At 48.9% G+C, this 12,984-nt stretch overlaps 1 protein-coding gene across 1 annotated transcript in view; it reads right to left on the reverse strand.

Annotated features, from left to right (window-relative positions):
* LOC142568529 (uncharacterized) overlaps positions 1-12,984 on the reverse strand; it is a 152,148-nt gene that overhangs the window by 91,707 nt on the left and 47,457 nt on the right. Inside the window, exons 5-7 of the mRNA XM_075678438.1 lie at positions 12,736-12,867; positions 9,688-9,927; positions 6,400-6,516 (exon numbers count right to left, since the gene is read on the reverse strand). Of these exons, the coding sequence (XP_075534553.1) occupies positions 6,400-6,516; positions 9,688-9,927; positions 12,736-12,867 (489 nt within the window). The remainder of the gene's footprint in view (positions 1-6,399; positions 6,517-9,687; positions 9,928-12,735; positions 12,868-12,984) is intronic.

Genomic DNA, 12,984 nt, shown 5'->3' on the forward strand with positions numbered 1-12,984 from the left:
CGTGTTATTGTTTTATTATAGTTCTAATTAAAAGGTAAAAAAAGAAATAAAGCGCTTAACTGTATTTCCAAACCGACTTTTGCCTGGCAGTATGGTAAATATTAGGGCAAGATTATGCACACAGCGTAAAGTGCAGAAAAAAAAATTGATAGAAGCGTTTTGACTGCTTCCTTTTGTATCTGTACTTCGGTTGCGTTCTATTCCAGTCAAGTAATCAGCAGAAAGGGGCACTTTGAATATTGATGGAAAGAGAGTGAGTTAGTGTTTCTTTATTATTCAAGCCTGATCGGTTTTGGATGGAGCGATATTCTTTATGAATTGACTTAATCGCTAGGCCCTGAGGCTATGTGTAAATTTATTTTTTGTTGCTCATTTTTGTACATTTGTCTCTTGTTCCTTTAGCGCTAAAGTCTTTTGACCACTCACTCAAACAATGACCGCCTGTAATGCATTGCTCTGACTGTTACCCTCCGCTACAGGCGTATAGGCCAATGAACAGAGTAATAGGAATGCATTGGCAGTAGAGAGGGCTGTAGTATGCAGTGGCAGTAGGGGTATAGTATGCATGGCTGCTAAAGATGTGCTCTCTGTGCCGAAGAGATGCCCTTCATAAGATCCGGAGCTCTACGCTACCTAGTGTCTATATTTTTGGACGAGAAACTAATTCGCGCCAACAGTGAAGCAACGTCAGACATGCAAGACAAACCACGAGGCATTTACCGAGGTAATCACTGCGCAGCTCGCGATGTTTCGCCTGCTCCTAATTACGCAAAAAATGAAGGGCTCATTACGCGAATGAAGTGTAGAGAGAGCGAGAGAGAAACGGAAGGGGGGAAGGAAAGGCCGAACAAAGTTTAACACGACACGCAACGACAGGTGGCCGGACGCCAGGAGGACAAACCGGGACGAACTCGCTGGCTAGGTGTCGCGTATAATGTATTACGTGAAAGGAGGGCACAAAGGGTCGCTCTGCCGACGCCACTGCGCTCGCTTATCGCCATGGCTGACGGTTAGCGGCCGAGGAGACGTTTCTACACGCGAAGGCACTTTGTCCAGCCAGTATGTGGGCCGCATGTCGAAACACGTGCTCGCGGTCACTCGCAAACCACAGCTGGATGCCCCGAGTGGCCACACTGATTGTGGATGAGGGGGGAATGTTGATTGCTCACATAGCTTACAACTGAGCATGAGAAGACGCGGGTGGTGTGGGCGGCTATGGGTCGTCCTGAAGCCGAGCTCGAAGTCTTAATTTGCAGCCTGGGAAGCCGGAACGAATGGACTGGATTGCGAAAACGACAGTGGAATCCCGGTTCGGCTTCTTAATGAACACAGTGCTTGTGAAAATTCCGAGTGTCATGCAATGCACCCCGAATGCCCAATGTGTCTATAGTAATTTATCAGTAACAAAAACTCTCGCTTCTGTACAGACGCCGACGACAATAGGTACTTGAATGACGCAGGACAAACAGCACGCGCGAACATGACACATTTCAGCGCACTGCGGGCGGAAACGAAACTGGAGAGCTGATGTGGAAGCTGATATGAAATAAGATGTCGCATGATGAGTGTTCCGGTGTGTTTCTTAACTGAAAACAAAATGTGCCTTCTGGAGACACTTAAAACAAAGTAATGTATTGTCGTCGTGCACTCTGTGCTTGTTCCTTTGTTTCTTTGGTTTTTCACGCAGTGAGCCTGATCAGGGCAGAATAATTTTGTTCCAGTCAACACTGTGGTATCATGTTGCCTTCAGGTGGAAAGCGAAGACAGTGGCTGCGCGCGTGGCGCCCAGATTGCATAAATAACAAAACGCGAAGTACCCGCCGTGGTTACTCAGCGGCTATGCTGTTGGGCTGCTACGCACGAGGTTGCGGGATCGAATCCCGACTATTGGGGCCGCATTTCGATGGGAGCGAAATGCGAAAACACCCGTGTACTTAGATTTAGGTGCACGTTAAACAACCCCAGGTGGTTCAAGTTATTCTGGAGTCCCCAATTACGGCGTGCCTCATAATCAGATCGTGGTTTTGGCATGTAAAATCCATAATTTATTCCTTTTTTTTTAAGCGAGGAGTGGCTCCGTTTAGCATCTCCTTTCATGAGTAAGTATATACATTTTTGAGAGTAATGTATTTCGCTCAATATACTCCGGTACCACGTCAGTTTTGGAAGTAAAATACCATCACAGATCGAAAATTAAGCCTAATAAGTATTTGTTATGCGCATTCCAGGAGAGAGAAAAAGAAGAAAATAAAGACGGGACGCTGCAGGAACAAAGAAAGGGAGGTAGAGAGGTACGTAGGGTGGCAAGTGGGAACATTCGAGTCACGGTCGTTCGACCCGCATGATGAACGGTCATGTCACACAAGCGGAGCCGTGCCGGCAGAATGACAAGAGTGGGAAAGCGTCTCCCTGTCATCCCAATTCACTCGAAGCCCCACCAAGTAAGCCACGTGAAATTGCGCCGACCGCAGCGATATTTGTTCGGTTCCGAAGAAATTCGCCGCCGCTTGCTCCGCTTTTACCGCTGCAGATACGTCTGCTTCGTAGTGGGAGACACCATGGCCGATAAACCTTCTAGCAAGTCGGAAGCCTCTATTTACGTAGCGTGTCTTCTGTTATTTTCTTAGAAATCCTGCCATTAATTTTATGTACATCTGCCAAGCCTGGTCGAAATGCTATAGTCGCAAATGCAATAAATATGGGTTCTGTGCGTGTGTGTAATTGTCATTCATTGCTTACTCGACATAGAAACACATCATGGCTGCCAATCAGGCATAAGACAAACGTCAGTGTAGAAAGTTACGACAACCTTCGTAGAGTTGTCGGGTTCTCCCCTCCCCCCTTTTCTTCCCCCGTTTCCATCATTCAGTATACGACAGCGCCCAAGCAGCTGCCTGCGCGACGAGTGGCACTTAAGTTACCCTCCCCTTTAAAGCTTGGTTACACCATCGTTGAAGTCCAGCGGTTGTGTAAGTGTTTCAGTCGTCGGAGATGAGATGAAGGCTTTTGGCTTTTCAAGTTCGATGTTTTCGAGGTCCCGGCTGGGGGAGTCGAGATTATCCAATTCGGAGGTTAAAACTCCTTAAAATGATGTCACGAGCAAAAGGATGCAGCTCCACAACGACATCTCAGCGATTTGTTTTCTTCCGTGTACATTTTTAGAGCCGATACATCGGGCACATGGCGACTGTGAATCGAATGATCGAGTGCGTAAAAGAAATCGTCGCCTTGTCGTTGCCACGTCGTTCTTGGCAGTGGTGGTGTCCATTCTTTCGACGTTGTTTTCTGCCATCCTTCTAATCATTGGCACATCCTGCACTCTGCGTGTGTGCCATGCTCGAGGTTAATGATCACCGTCATTGCGCGTAGTTTGTGCCACCGACGCTGTTTTCACGACTGCGATGATGAAAAGTCGTTCACTCATTCAGAACTTATATGCCCCGCGCACATCATGCCGGAGCACTGTAGTATAGCTTGCTACCGAAATGTGTGCACAGCCGTGCCACGGCTCTCTGAGCCTGCGTGGAGTACAAGACCTCGCATAAACGTACCGAGCGCGATATCGCAGTGCTTCGAGCGTCCGGCTCCCCAGTGCACATTGTTGCAGTGACGCGGGCTCGAAACCCAGTGGTGTGGGTAGACAACACTTTTTTTTTAAGGGCAACAACTTAAGTGTTCCTGCTTTTGATGAAACCGTTCACTATCACGCCCCTTTGTACTACCAAGTCGGTACGATTGAGAGAGACCTACGAGGCGGCTATATATTATACAGGTCTTATTAATAAGGTGGTGATTTATTATTTGATTACTCAGTAGATACGCGTTCGCCGGTGCTACTGTGTGGGTCAGGGAGAGAGATAAAAGGGATGGGAAAGGCGGGGAGGTTAACCGGATGAAATTATGGTTTGCTACCCTGCACTGGGGGAAGAGTAAGCGGAAACGAAAGACGGAAAAAAAACAGCGGAGAGAAAAAGCAAACTAACGGGAAAAAAATGTAGGGAAGGTTGTGAACGTCCATAAGAATTAGTCGCTTCAAAAGGCCATTCGAACGTAAAAATTTCAAGAGTGCCTTTACTGCCTTGTGGTGTGACGACTGTATAGGTCGGCGTTCCAGGAATGTCTGCTCCGAAAACGGCCGGTACTCGAGACGCGCCAGCGCGGTCGCGAATGACTGCCTGTGTGCGCTGTATCGAGGACAATAACAAGGAACGTGTTCGATAGTTTCCCCGTCGCCGCAATGGTCACACGCAGCACTATCCTCCCATCCGATGCGGAGAGCAAACGATTTCTTAAATGCGACGCCAAGCCACAATCGGTAAAGTACCGTTGTCTCGGGTCGGGATGACCAAGTTGCAGACAGGGGTCCAGTCGATGCAGACGTGTGTGCTGGAAACTAGGTGCGTTCCACAACGATTGTAAGGCATCATATGCAAGCACTCGAAGTTGCGCTGCAGCATCTGTTCTTGACTGCGGGATTGGCTTCTGCATGCCGTCTTTATGAGCATATCGAGCAGCTTCATCGGCAGAATTCTGACCGTTGTATATATATAGGCCGATACGCTGGAACTTTTTTGGCAACGCCACCGTTGACCTTACGAACAGCTAGTTCTAGAAATGCGAGAGCTCCTTCACCGCCTCGCCGAGCAAGGAGACGACGTCATAGTTCAGTGGCTCCCTAGCCACTGTTGCGTAATAGGCAACGAACATGCCTATGAAGCTGCTCTATCTGCTCATGAAGACGGCGCGAAGGAACCCATCCCGCTGTCAAGAAAAGATGCAGCAGCGAGACTTCGAGTGCTTGCAAATGACGTCACACAATCGTTGTGGAACACACTTTGTTTCTAGCACACTCGTCTTCATCGACGGTACCCTTGTCTTCAACTTCGTCTTCCACCTGGACTCTCCCCGATCAGAGACAACGGTTCTTTGCCGACTGTGCTTGGTGTCGCTTTTCCAAAAGCATTTGCTTTCCGCATCAAAAGGGAAGATGATGCAGCATATGACCACAGTGGCAACGAGGAAACTATCGAACATGTTTTTTTGCCATTGTCCCCGATACAGCGCACATAGGCAGTCACTCGCGACCGCGCTGGCGCGTGTTGACGACCGGGCGCTTTGGGAGCAGACAGTCCTGGAACGCCCAACTATACAGTCGTCACACCACAAGGCAGACAAGGCACTCCTGAAATTTTTGCGTGGTCTATTAGAGAGACTCTAGTTGACAGGGATGTTCCCAACCCCCACTATTCATTTTTCTTGTCTTTGCTTTTCTCCGCTATTCTTTCCGTCTTCCATTTCCACTTACCCTTCCCTCAGTGCAGGGTAGCAAACCAGAACTTTCTCCGGTTAATCTCCCTACCTTTCCCACCCCGTTTCTCTCTCTATCTCTCTCTCTCTCTTTGCAACGCAAGCGTGCTGCGGTGGACGAAGTTCTTCTCGCTATGGGGAGGATCGTGAGCGACCAAGCCTGACGTCATAAAAACACCCATACGGCAACGATTGTCTTAGGGTAACCGAATGGACGGACAAGGCAAATTCAGTTTCTATCACCTAACTGCTGCTGCAGTAAAAATGTGTAATACAGTATGTCTGGTTGGAATTCACAGACAGAAGATTCGACCACGGCTCTGACTGTCGTTTCAGAGCGGTAACTGTTGTCAGCATTTAGTCTACTTCCGACATTACAATGATCTTACTCTTCTGGCATTTCAGCTCGATTCTCCAAGCGGCAGGCGGTACCCCGCTTGGTAGCGGCGTCGAGTTGTCGTACAACTAACGCGGTCGTGACAAAACATCGCCCAAGTCGTAACTTGAGCGAGAGCACTGCGGTTGCATAAAAAAAATAAAAGAAGAGACACCACGCAGAGATCGACGCTTAAAGAAGCAAGTATGAATATCCCAAATGTTCACTCTCTTTTTTTCGTTATTTTATCCTATATTTTCATAAAAGAGCGACTAACTGCTTTGCAAGTAACACCAAACAACCAGTTCCGTTTATTGCCGAGCTGTTGCAAACAATGGCTCACGGAGCTGTGAACGATCATTCAGTAGGGATACCTTTTGAAATTGGCTCCGCGTGGGAACATAATCAGAAATGTGAAACGCAAGATTGAAAGCCACCAGAACATGAATTAGTAGTATCTCTTCGTTTGGGTTTAATGTTTTTCAGTTAATCGTTTAAATAACTTTCGTTTGCCTGCTTGGACTACCACTGCGCCCTATTACATTAAATCTCTCTCGTGAAAAAAAGAATAATACACGTCTGACGAAACTGTTCGGTATCAAACTATCCCAGGAGGGAAAAAAAAATCTACCGAAGGCGCCGACAGCAGCCGATGTCCGCTAGTGTTTGTGGAACATCTTTGGGCGCGTGATGCAGTTCAAGAAGGGAATACCTACCGCTTCCCGGGTAGCATGCGGTAATCTGCCGGGCCTTGATGTGGAAGCCGCGTTTGTTGTTCTGGCTGTCGCTACTGAAGTGCATCAGGAGTTGGTCACGGTTGAACATGAACACGCCTGTAAGAGTAAGAACGCACGGTTGTTATACTCTACCAATGCGATATGCGGAACCGGCGTGTTCACAGTCGCTTAGCGTGTATCCTTTACGCTGCGTTTGCATCACTAACATAATCTCTTATTCGGCGTGGCCCTCTATTCGAAAGCTTCCAAATCATAATGGGAAGAGGTAAGGTCTTCTGCCACGCGCGTCAGCGTTCTGCCTTATCCTCGCCATTTGATGCTAATGGATCGTCGAGCTTAAGGAAATTGAGAGCTCGACGCTTGGGAAATGTGTTCACGCCATCTATTCAGTAAATCAAAAGCCAGACTAAGTAAAATTAAATTACACTCAGTCGACTTACTGGTCCACGGGCCAGTAAGTCGACCGAGTGTAAATTAATTTTACTTAGTCTGGTTGTTAATTTGGAAAAAGAGAAAAGAAACAAAGTACACTCGTTGAGAGTGCACGCAGCGTGTTACAGACAAGTTCCTAGTCAAAGCCGGACATACTTTGCCACGAATAACGGAAGTTCGAGAAGACCGAATCAAATAGTTTTGTGAATTAAATTTTGTTCTTACAACTTTGGGGGCAGTTGTGTATATAGCAAATGCGGAGGCAGTCATGTTTTATTACACCCGAGTTTCTTTCCTAACCTTGAAAATCGCACCAATACAATTTGCGATATTCATACACGAATTTCAGCGCTCACTACATGGCGACATAGTAAACCAAGCTCGCCGGGAGCCCACAAAAGGCTGCCCCGCTGTCAAATCCTGTGACAACACGCGCGACGAAGTTTGAAAATGAACGTTGCGGCAGATACTGACACTGCACGGTTTCTCTGACAATCGTCTGCTGCGGCGTGCCGTATCAGTTGGGGCGTGCGAATAGTAAGTTGAGAGATCGGAAACAAATATGAATCCAACAGTGCCAAAGGCGAATCGAATCAAGTATCGAATATTTTACTAGAGTTTTAGAATAATGCACAGCTTTTTTTCTCCACTAATATCAAACAATTTTGACATTGTAGGCAGTAGTATTACCTACATTATCAAGTGTCTTTGGATATAGTACCAATTGTGCAGCCCGCTTTATCAAAAGTTCGAATGCGGCATTGTAACTAAACAACCGAGAGTCTGCGGAACATGCGTGCTCGTGAATTAGCACAATGATTGTTGAAAAGGCCATCGTGTCAGCGCGTTAGCACCTGTGTATACCTTCGAGAATAAAACGGCAATGCGCGCTGACTGCATCGATAGCAGAGCGAAGAAAGCACTTTTTCTCTAGTTGCAATGATCGCTGCAAACGCTGCCACCATAACATCAAATGTCGCGATCAAGCATATTCAGAGTTCGTCTCGAGAGAACACACAGTAGCAGCATTGATAAAGTGTGCCACACGATATCCGCATGTCATGTTGCATTATTTCATTCACGTTATTTGCGGCACTGCCTCTCCGCCACTCCTTACAACGCCTCTGCAAAAAACGTCCCGTTCGCTACTCTCACAGCCGCTTGATAAGAAATATGTATTCAAATGGAGAAAAAGAAAGCCTGTATAGTCCTTATACAGCCAGATCATTCTATACCAGTACTAATGGAGCACACACCTCCGCCCGCGCCTCGAAATTCAAATGTTTCCAAGGAGATTGAGAGAGCGGTAACCGACGATGAGTCAATGGGATAGTGCAGGCGTATACCGTTCGTTCGTAGCACTACTGTATATTTTGATACTAACAAGTGGAAAAGTGTATTTAAAACTCTTTCCATGGCGTAAGTCACCAATACAATTTACATGCAGTTGTCCCTGATGAGCATAATATAAAGTGTACTTTATAAGCGGTGGTTTATAGCAAGCAGTGATTGCGCCCATGAACCTAGTTGCTATATATCTATATCTGCACATTCTCGGAAATTCGGAATTCTGAAGCTTACCTATCAGCTGGTAGTTAATCTTTTCCCGAACACGGAGTGGCTATTTCACAGCCGTGATATTTAAGAAATCCTGTCTTCTTACAGCGTCTCTTCCAACACCCATGATTCTCATGCATCTATAAATATGGGTAATGCCGCCGTGAGCAGCTTGGTGCCACCTACACACGTCCTGGAGAAACGTACCAATTACTCCGTTTTTCATTGCGCAGGTGGTAGTCGGCACACACGCTGTCGTGCCATCTGCGACCTCGCGGAGCAGGAGCGGCCAGCTTCTGGCCATTTCTAAAGAAAGCCCTGGAAAAGTACGGTCGCAGATATCGCGAAACTATAGTTCCGGGGGACAGCGGCGACTATAGTCGCCGCTGTCCCCCGATACACAGACGAGGCAGGCGAGCCATTTCCGTCGCTCTTTCGGTCAAGGCCGAGGTCACGGTCTATTCAGGAAGGAGCGAGAATTTTGTGCGCGCTTCTCCAGACGGGACAAAAAGCCTTGTCTTCTGGCAGTTATCGCTGTGCGCGCACCTTGGCCTCGGCTAGGAAGGTAGCAAACAAGCCGCCCGAGCCCACGTGAGCACATTAAGTGTGTATAGTTTCCAGAGGTGGCACCGCGCCACGGCGGCGCGATTTAGGTTTCATCGAGCACGTTTCGAAGAAGCTGTCAAATTTCACGTTCTTCCTGTGACACTTGGCTACTCACAGGTATGAGACCCGCGGCATAAGTAAGAGGATAATAAATATTAAACGCAAGCCACCCACACGCGCACGTGGTTAAGCAAGCGACGCTCTCCAGGTGGTCAAAATTACTACACAGCACGTCCACCGACAGCACGTCTGTCGTAGCGCCAGTGTTGATTTGGGACGCTGATCCCCATGAATTAATCAACACAAGCACACAGCTCCTTCGACATAATTGTTTCCTTTGCGTATTGAGCGACAGGACATTCTACACATGTTAAGGGCAACTTAGAAGCCCCGGCCGCTCTGAAACCATGTATATACATGTACAGTGTGAGGTTGCATTAAACCGACCTGTTATGTAGCAGCTCGTTGCAGGGCCCCTTAGAAGCCCACACAGGCCGCTCTGCAACCATGTCCATACAAGTACAGTGTGCGGTTACATTAAACCGACCCGCTATATAGTATAGCTACATGCAGTTTCCAGGCTGCCGAGCATGCCTTCTTCATTTGCAGCCTCTCACACTGCAGTAAAATGGCGCTCGCGTGATGCCGGCAGAAGAACGGGGCCCGACTCACGGACTGCGCCCGGCGTTATGGATCCGCACAGCTTCTGTCCGTCCACGTCGAGGTAGTCGTAGATGCAGCTGTCGCTCTGCTCCAGCTCGAAGTGCAGGAAGGTGAGCTCGAGGCCGCACACGGCGTCCGTGGCCCGGCGGATGTAGTACCAGCACTTCTGGTTGCTCGCGTACGACTCCGGGAAGCCCGGGCTCCACAGCTGAAACTCCTCCTGCGAGTGGCGCTCCTCGCATGGCCCCACTGCGCCGCGGGGGGCGGTTGGCACGCCGTTAATTAACAGGCACGCACACGACAACGGAAAGGGGGAAACTTAGTAGCAAATGAAAGGCCCCGATAGGCACTCCCAGGCCGAAAATACCTGCTAAAAAGTATTCGACCCAACTTCTTTTAAACTACAATTTTTCACCAAACAAGTGGTGCTCCTTTCCGTGCGAGTATACTGAATATCGTGCTGAGTGTTGATCAGATGATTTCAACAGTCGGAACGAATCACGTCAGGTTTTTTAGCATTTACCGGTCAATCCACGCGAGAAGCTGCAGCTTAAACGGCGATTGAGCTTTTTGAGTCTTTCATTTGGAAGCAGCTTAGCCTTGATTTATCGCTTTCCGAAAGGGGTGTAAATATACGGACGCGTTGCAGGTGCACTATAAAGGGCTGCAAGTTATTTGGGAGGGAGAGAGAGGGAGGCGGGAGGGGCTTAACGGCGTCTTTCTTGTTCGGAATGAACCGTCGCACTGATTCCATGCCTACCACTTTCTGTTGCAGAGAACGAGTTGCGGAGTTCGATTCCCGGACTCGACGACCGAGTTTGAATCGGATTAAATAAATAAATAAATAAATAAATAAATAAATAAATAAATAAATAAATACGCTCGTGCAGTTGAATTCAGGTGGACAATAGGGAACCTCTGGGGGGTGGGGGGGGCAAAATTAATGCCATGCTCTCCACGCGGTGTTTTTCGAAGTCCCAGTCTTGCTTTCGGATTGTAAACCGCGATATTCAAGCAAAACTTTTTCCGAATGGCCAAGTAGCGCTTGTGTTACGAAGTGCTACGGCGAGCAGGTTTAATTCTGAGAGTCAGAGACGCCTCCGAGGGCAGCAAGGGCGGAATGGCGACAATCACAGCACACACACATATATCCAAACATAAAAAGTGAAAATGCACGGACATAGGGAAGCGAGACCAGGCGTGCCTGCAAACCGCTCTGAGCGACTACCACAGCGCACTTACAGTTTGGCTGGTGTCCTACGAAACTTCACTAGCGGAGGCGGCAGGCGAGCTGACTCTGGTTCGTCGGCTGGTTGACGGGAGAGGAAGACATATCGTCAAGATGTACTCTCGTGCGTTGGCGCTCGACCGGGTTCCTCCGACAGCTGTTCACCTCCCGAACGTTGACGTCGAACCCAAGTCAACGCGTCTTCCTCGTTCCGCTTCTCAGCTCCCTGTCTCTTCTCCCTCTGTAGGCTGCTGGAGCCACGCGTCATTTGCCGTTTCGCTGCGTACTCGTCTATGACGTGCCGCGATTCGCGGCTTTCTTCTTGATTTATTATTTTGTTACGCCACGAGCGCGCATGCAGTGAAGCGTCGTCCTGCAGTGAATGGTGCACGTGCCCCGGTGAACGCGCTTGCATACTTTTAACGTGCTTCGTCGTCGTTTTCTGTATATACGTCGCCGCAAGGCACTTCAGCACGTAACAAACTTCCCAGAGCGAGCGCAAGGGTGACGTGGCGTCACAACCATGCCCTCTCCCCTCACGCAACACCTGGTGCGTTATAGCGGCAGCAGGCGTTCCCCTTCTCCCGCTCTGCTCCGTCGAGGCGCGCTCTTGACGTGGCATTGGAGCCATGAAACGTAGGTGCGGTTTTTCGCTTGTCCAGACGACAGACGCCGTCTTTTTCGCTCAATGGCCATTTGACGCTTTCGCATCAAAAATGCGAAACCATCGAAGGCTTATGAGGTACTCGCTTATTCGAAATAAAATTGTACCTGTCCGTAGCGTATAATCTTCGCCATTCCGCATGACGCAACAATGCATTTTCGATTTTTTGCCATTGATTCGTGGCCGCTTGCATGCGCGTCTAGCTTTGCTTAGGTTCGCGGTGGACTTGGAAGTGATTTAGCGATGTCTTTCTTCGTTTTCTTTTTCTTTATTTTTCATTTACAGCGAAGCTGTTTACCTGACGGACCTGTTTGATTGAGCCGTATGTGTGGTCTCGTATGCGGTATCTGGGCTGGCTAACGTCCATGAAGTGAACAAAAAAGATGGCGGCGCTGCGTGGTCTCGTAGAGGGGAAGCGGTATCTGGGCTGTCCGTAAAGTGAACACGTCCGTAAAGTGAACAAAATGGTTGTGGCGCGAGCGCCGCATAGAGGAGAACGAACGATAGTACAGCGGAGAAGAAAGAAAGGACACTTGATTTCACCGCGCGCCGCACCTGCGGAATGGGGGAGTGCACTCGCGCTGGCCGCCGTTGCAGCCGGCTGCGTCTGCTGTCGTCTGCGCTCGATACAACGGCGCGGCAGTTGTGGCGTGAAAACACGGCGATGTGCGCCGCGGTGTGTAAGTACCGGATTGTGCATTGTATAGGTAGACCATTGCAACAGTTGCAACTCCAACAAAAATGGGGAAAATGAGAAGACCACGCATTGTGCGCACGGCCCAAGAACAAGCCGAGTACGAGGAGAGGCGTCGACTGCGGAGACGCGACTATGAACAGCGACAACGTGCACGTGTGAAAGGGGAGAATGCGGCCGGTGACTTTGCCTCCAAAGAACGTCAGTGAGAGCAGATGCGAGAGTCTAATTGCCGGCGTCGAGCGCAAGCTGCCGATGAAGATCGCGCACTGGAAGCGGCTCGTAAGCGTCCAGCTACGTCGTTCCAGTCGGCGTCCAAGCGGCAAAAGCTTGAGTTGCCACCTCCTTCTAGTTCAGGAGAACGTTTCTGGACGCGGAGTTTCACCATAATTGCTTGGAAGAGCTTCGCTCGCTAATCCGCCACCATATGAATGGTTCGGCCAGAATTTTTTTTTATTGTCACGCACTTACCCACATTCTTGCGTGTGTCACAGAAACCGGGCCGCCGGGTGACCTCGATCCAGAAACCCTTGCCCGAGACGAGCGGATTGGTGTGCAGGTAAAACGTCACCTCGTCTCTGTCCTTAGGGAAGTCCACAATTTCTAGGAGATAAAAGTGTATAGAAAAAGAAAAGTACAGTGGCAGAATGGCAACACGGTTTCCAGGGAAACTGTTAAGATGACTGTTCGTACAGAAAGGCTGTTCGTGCATAGATTTCT

This window comes from Dermacentor variabilis, unplaced genomic scaffold (assembly GCF_050947875.1).
Source record: "Dermacentor variabilis isolate Ectoservices unplaced genomic scaffold, ASM5094787v1 scaffold_20, whole genome shotgun sequence".
Taxonomy (NCBI): Eukaryota; Metazoa; Arthropoda; class Arachnida; order Ixodida; family Ixodidae; genus Dermacentor; species Dermacentor variabilis.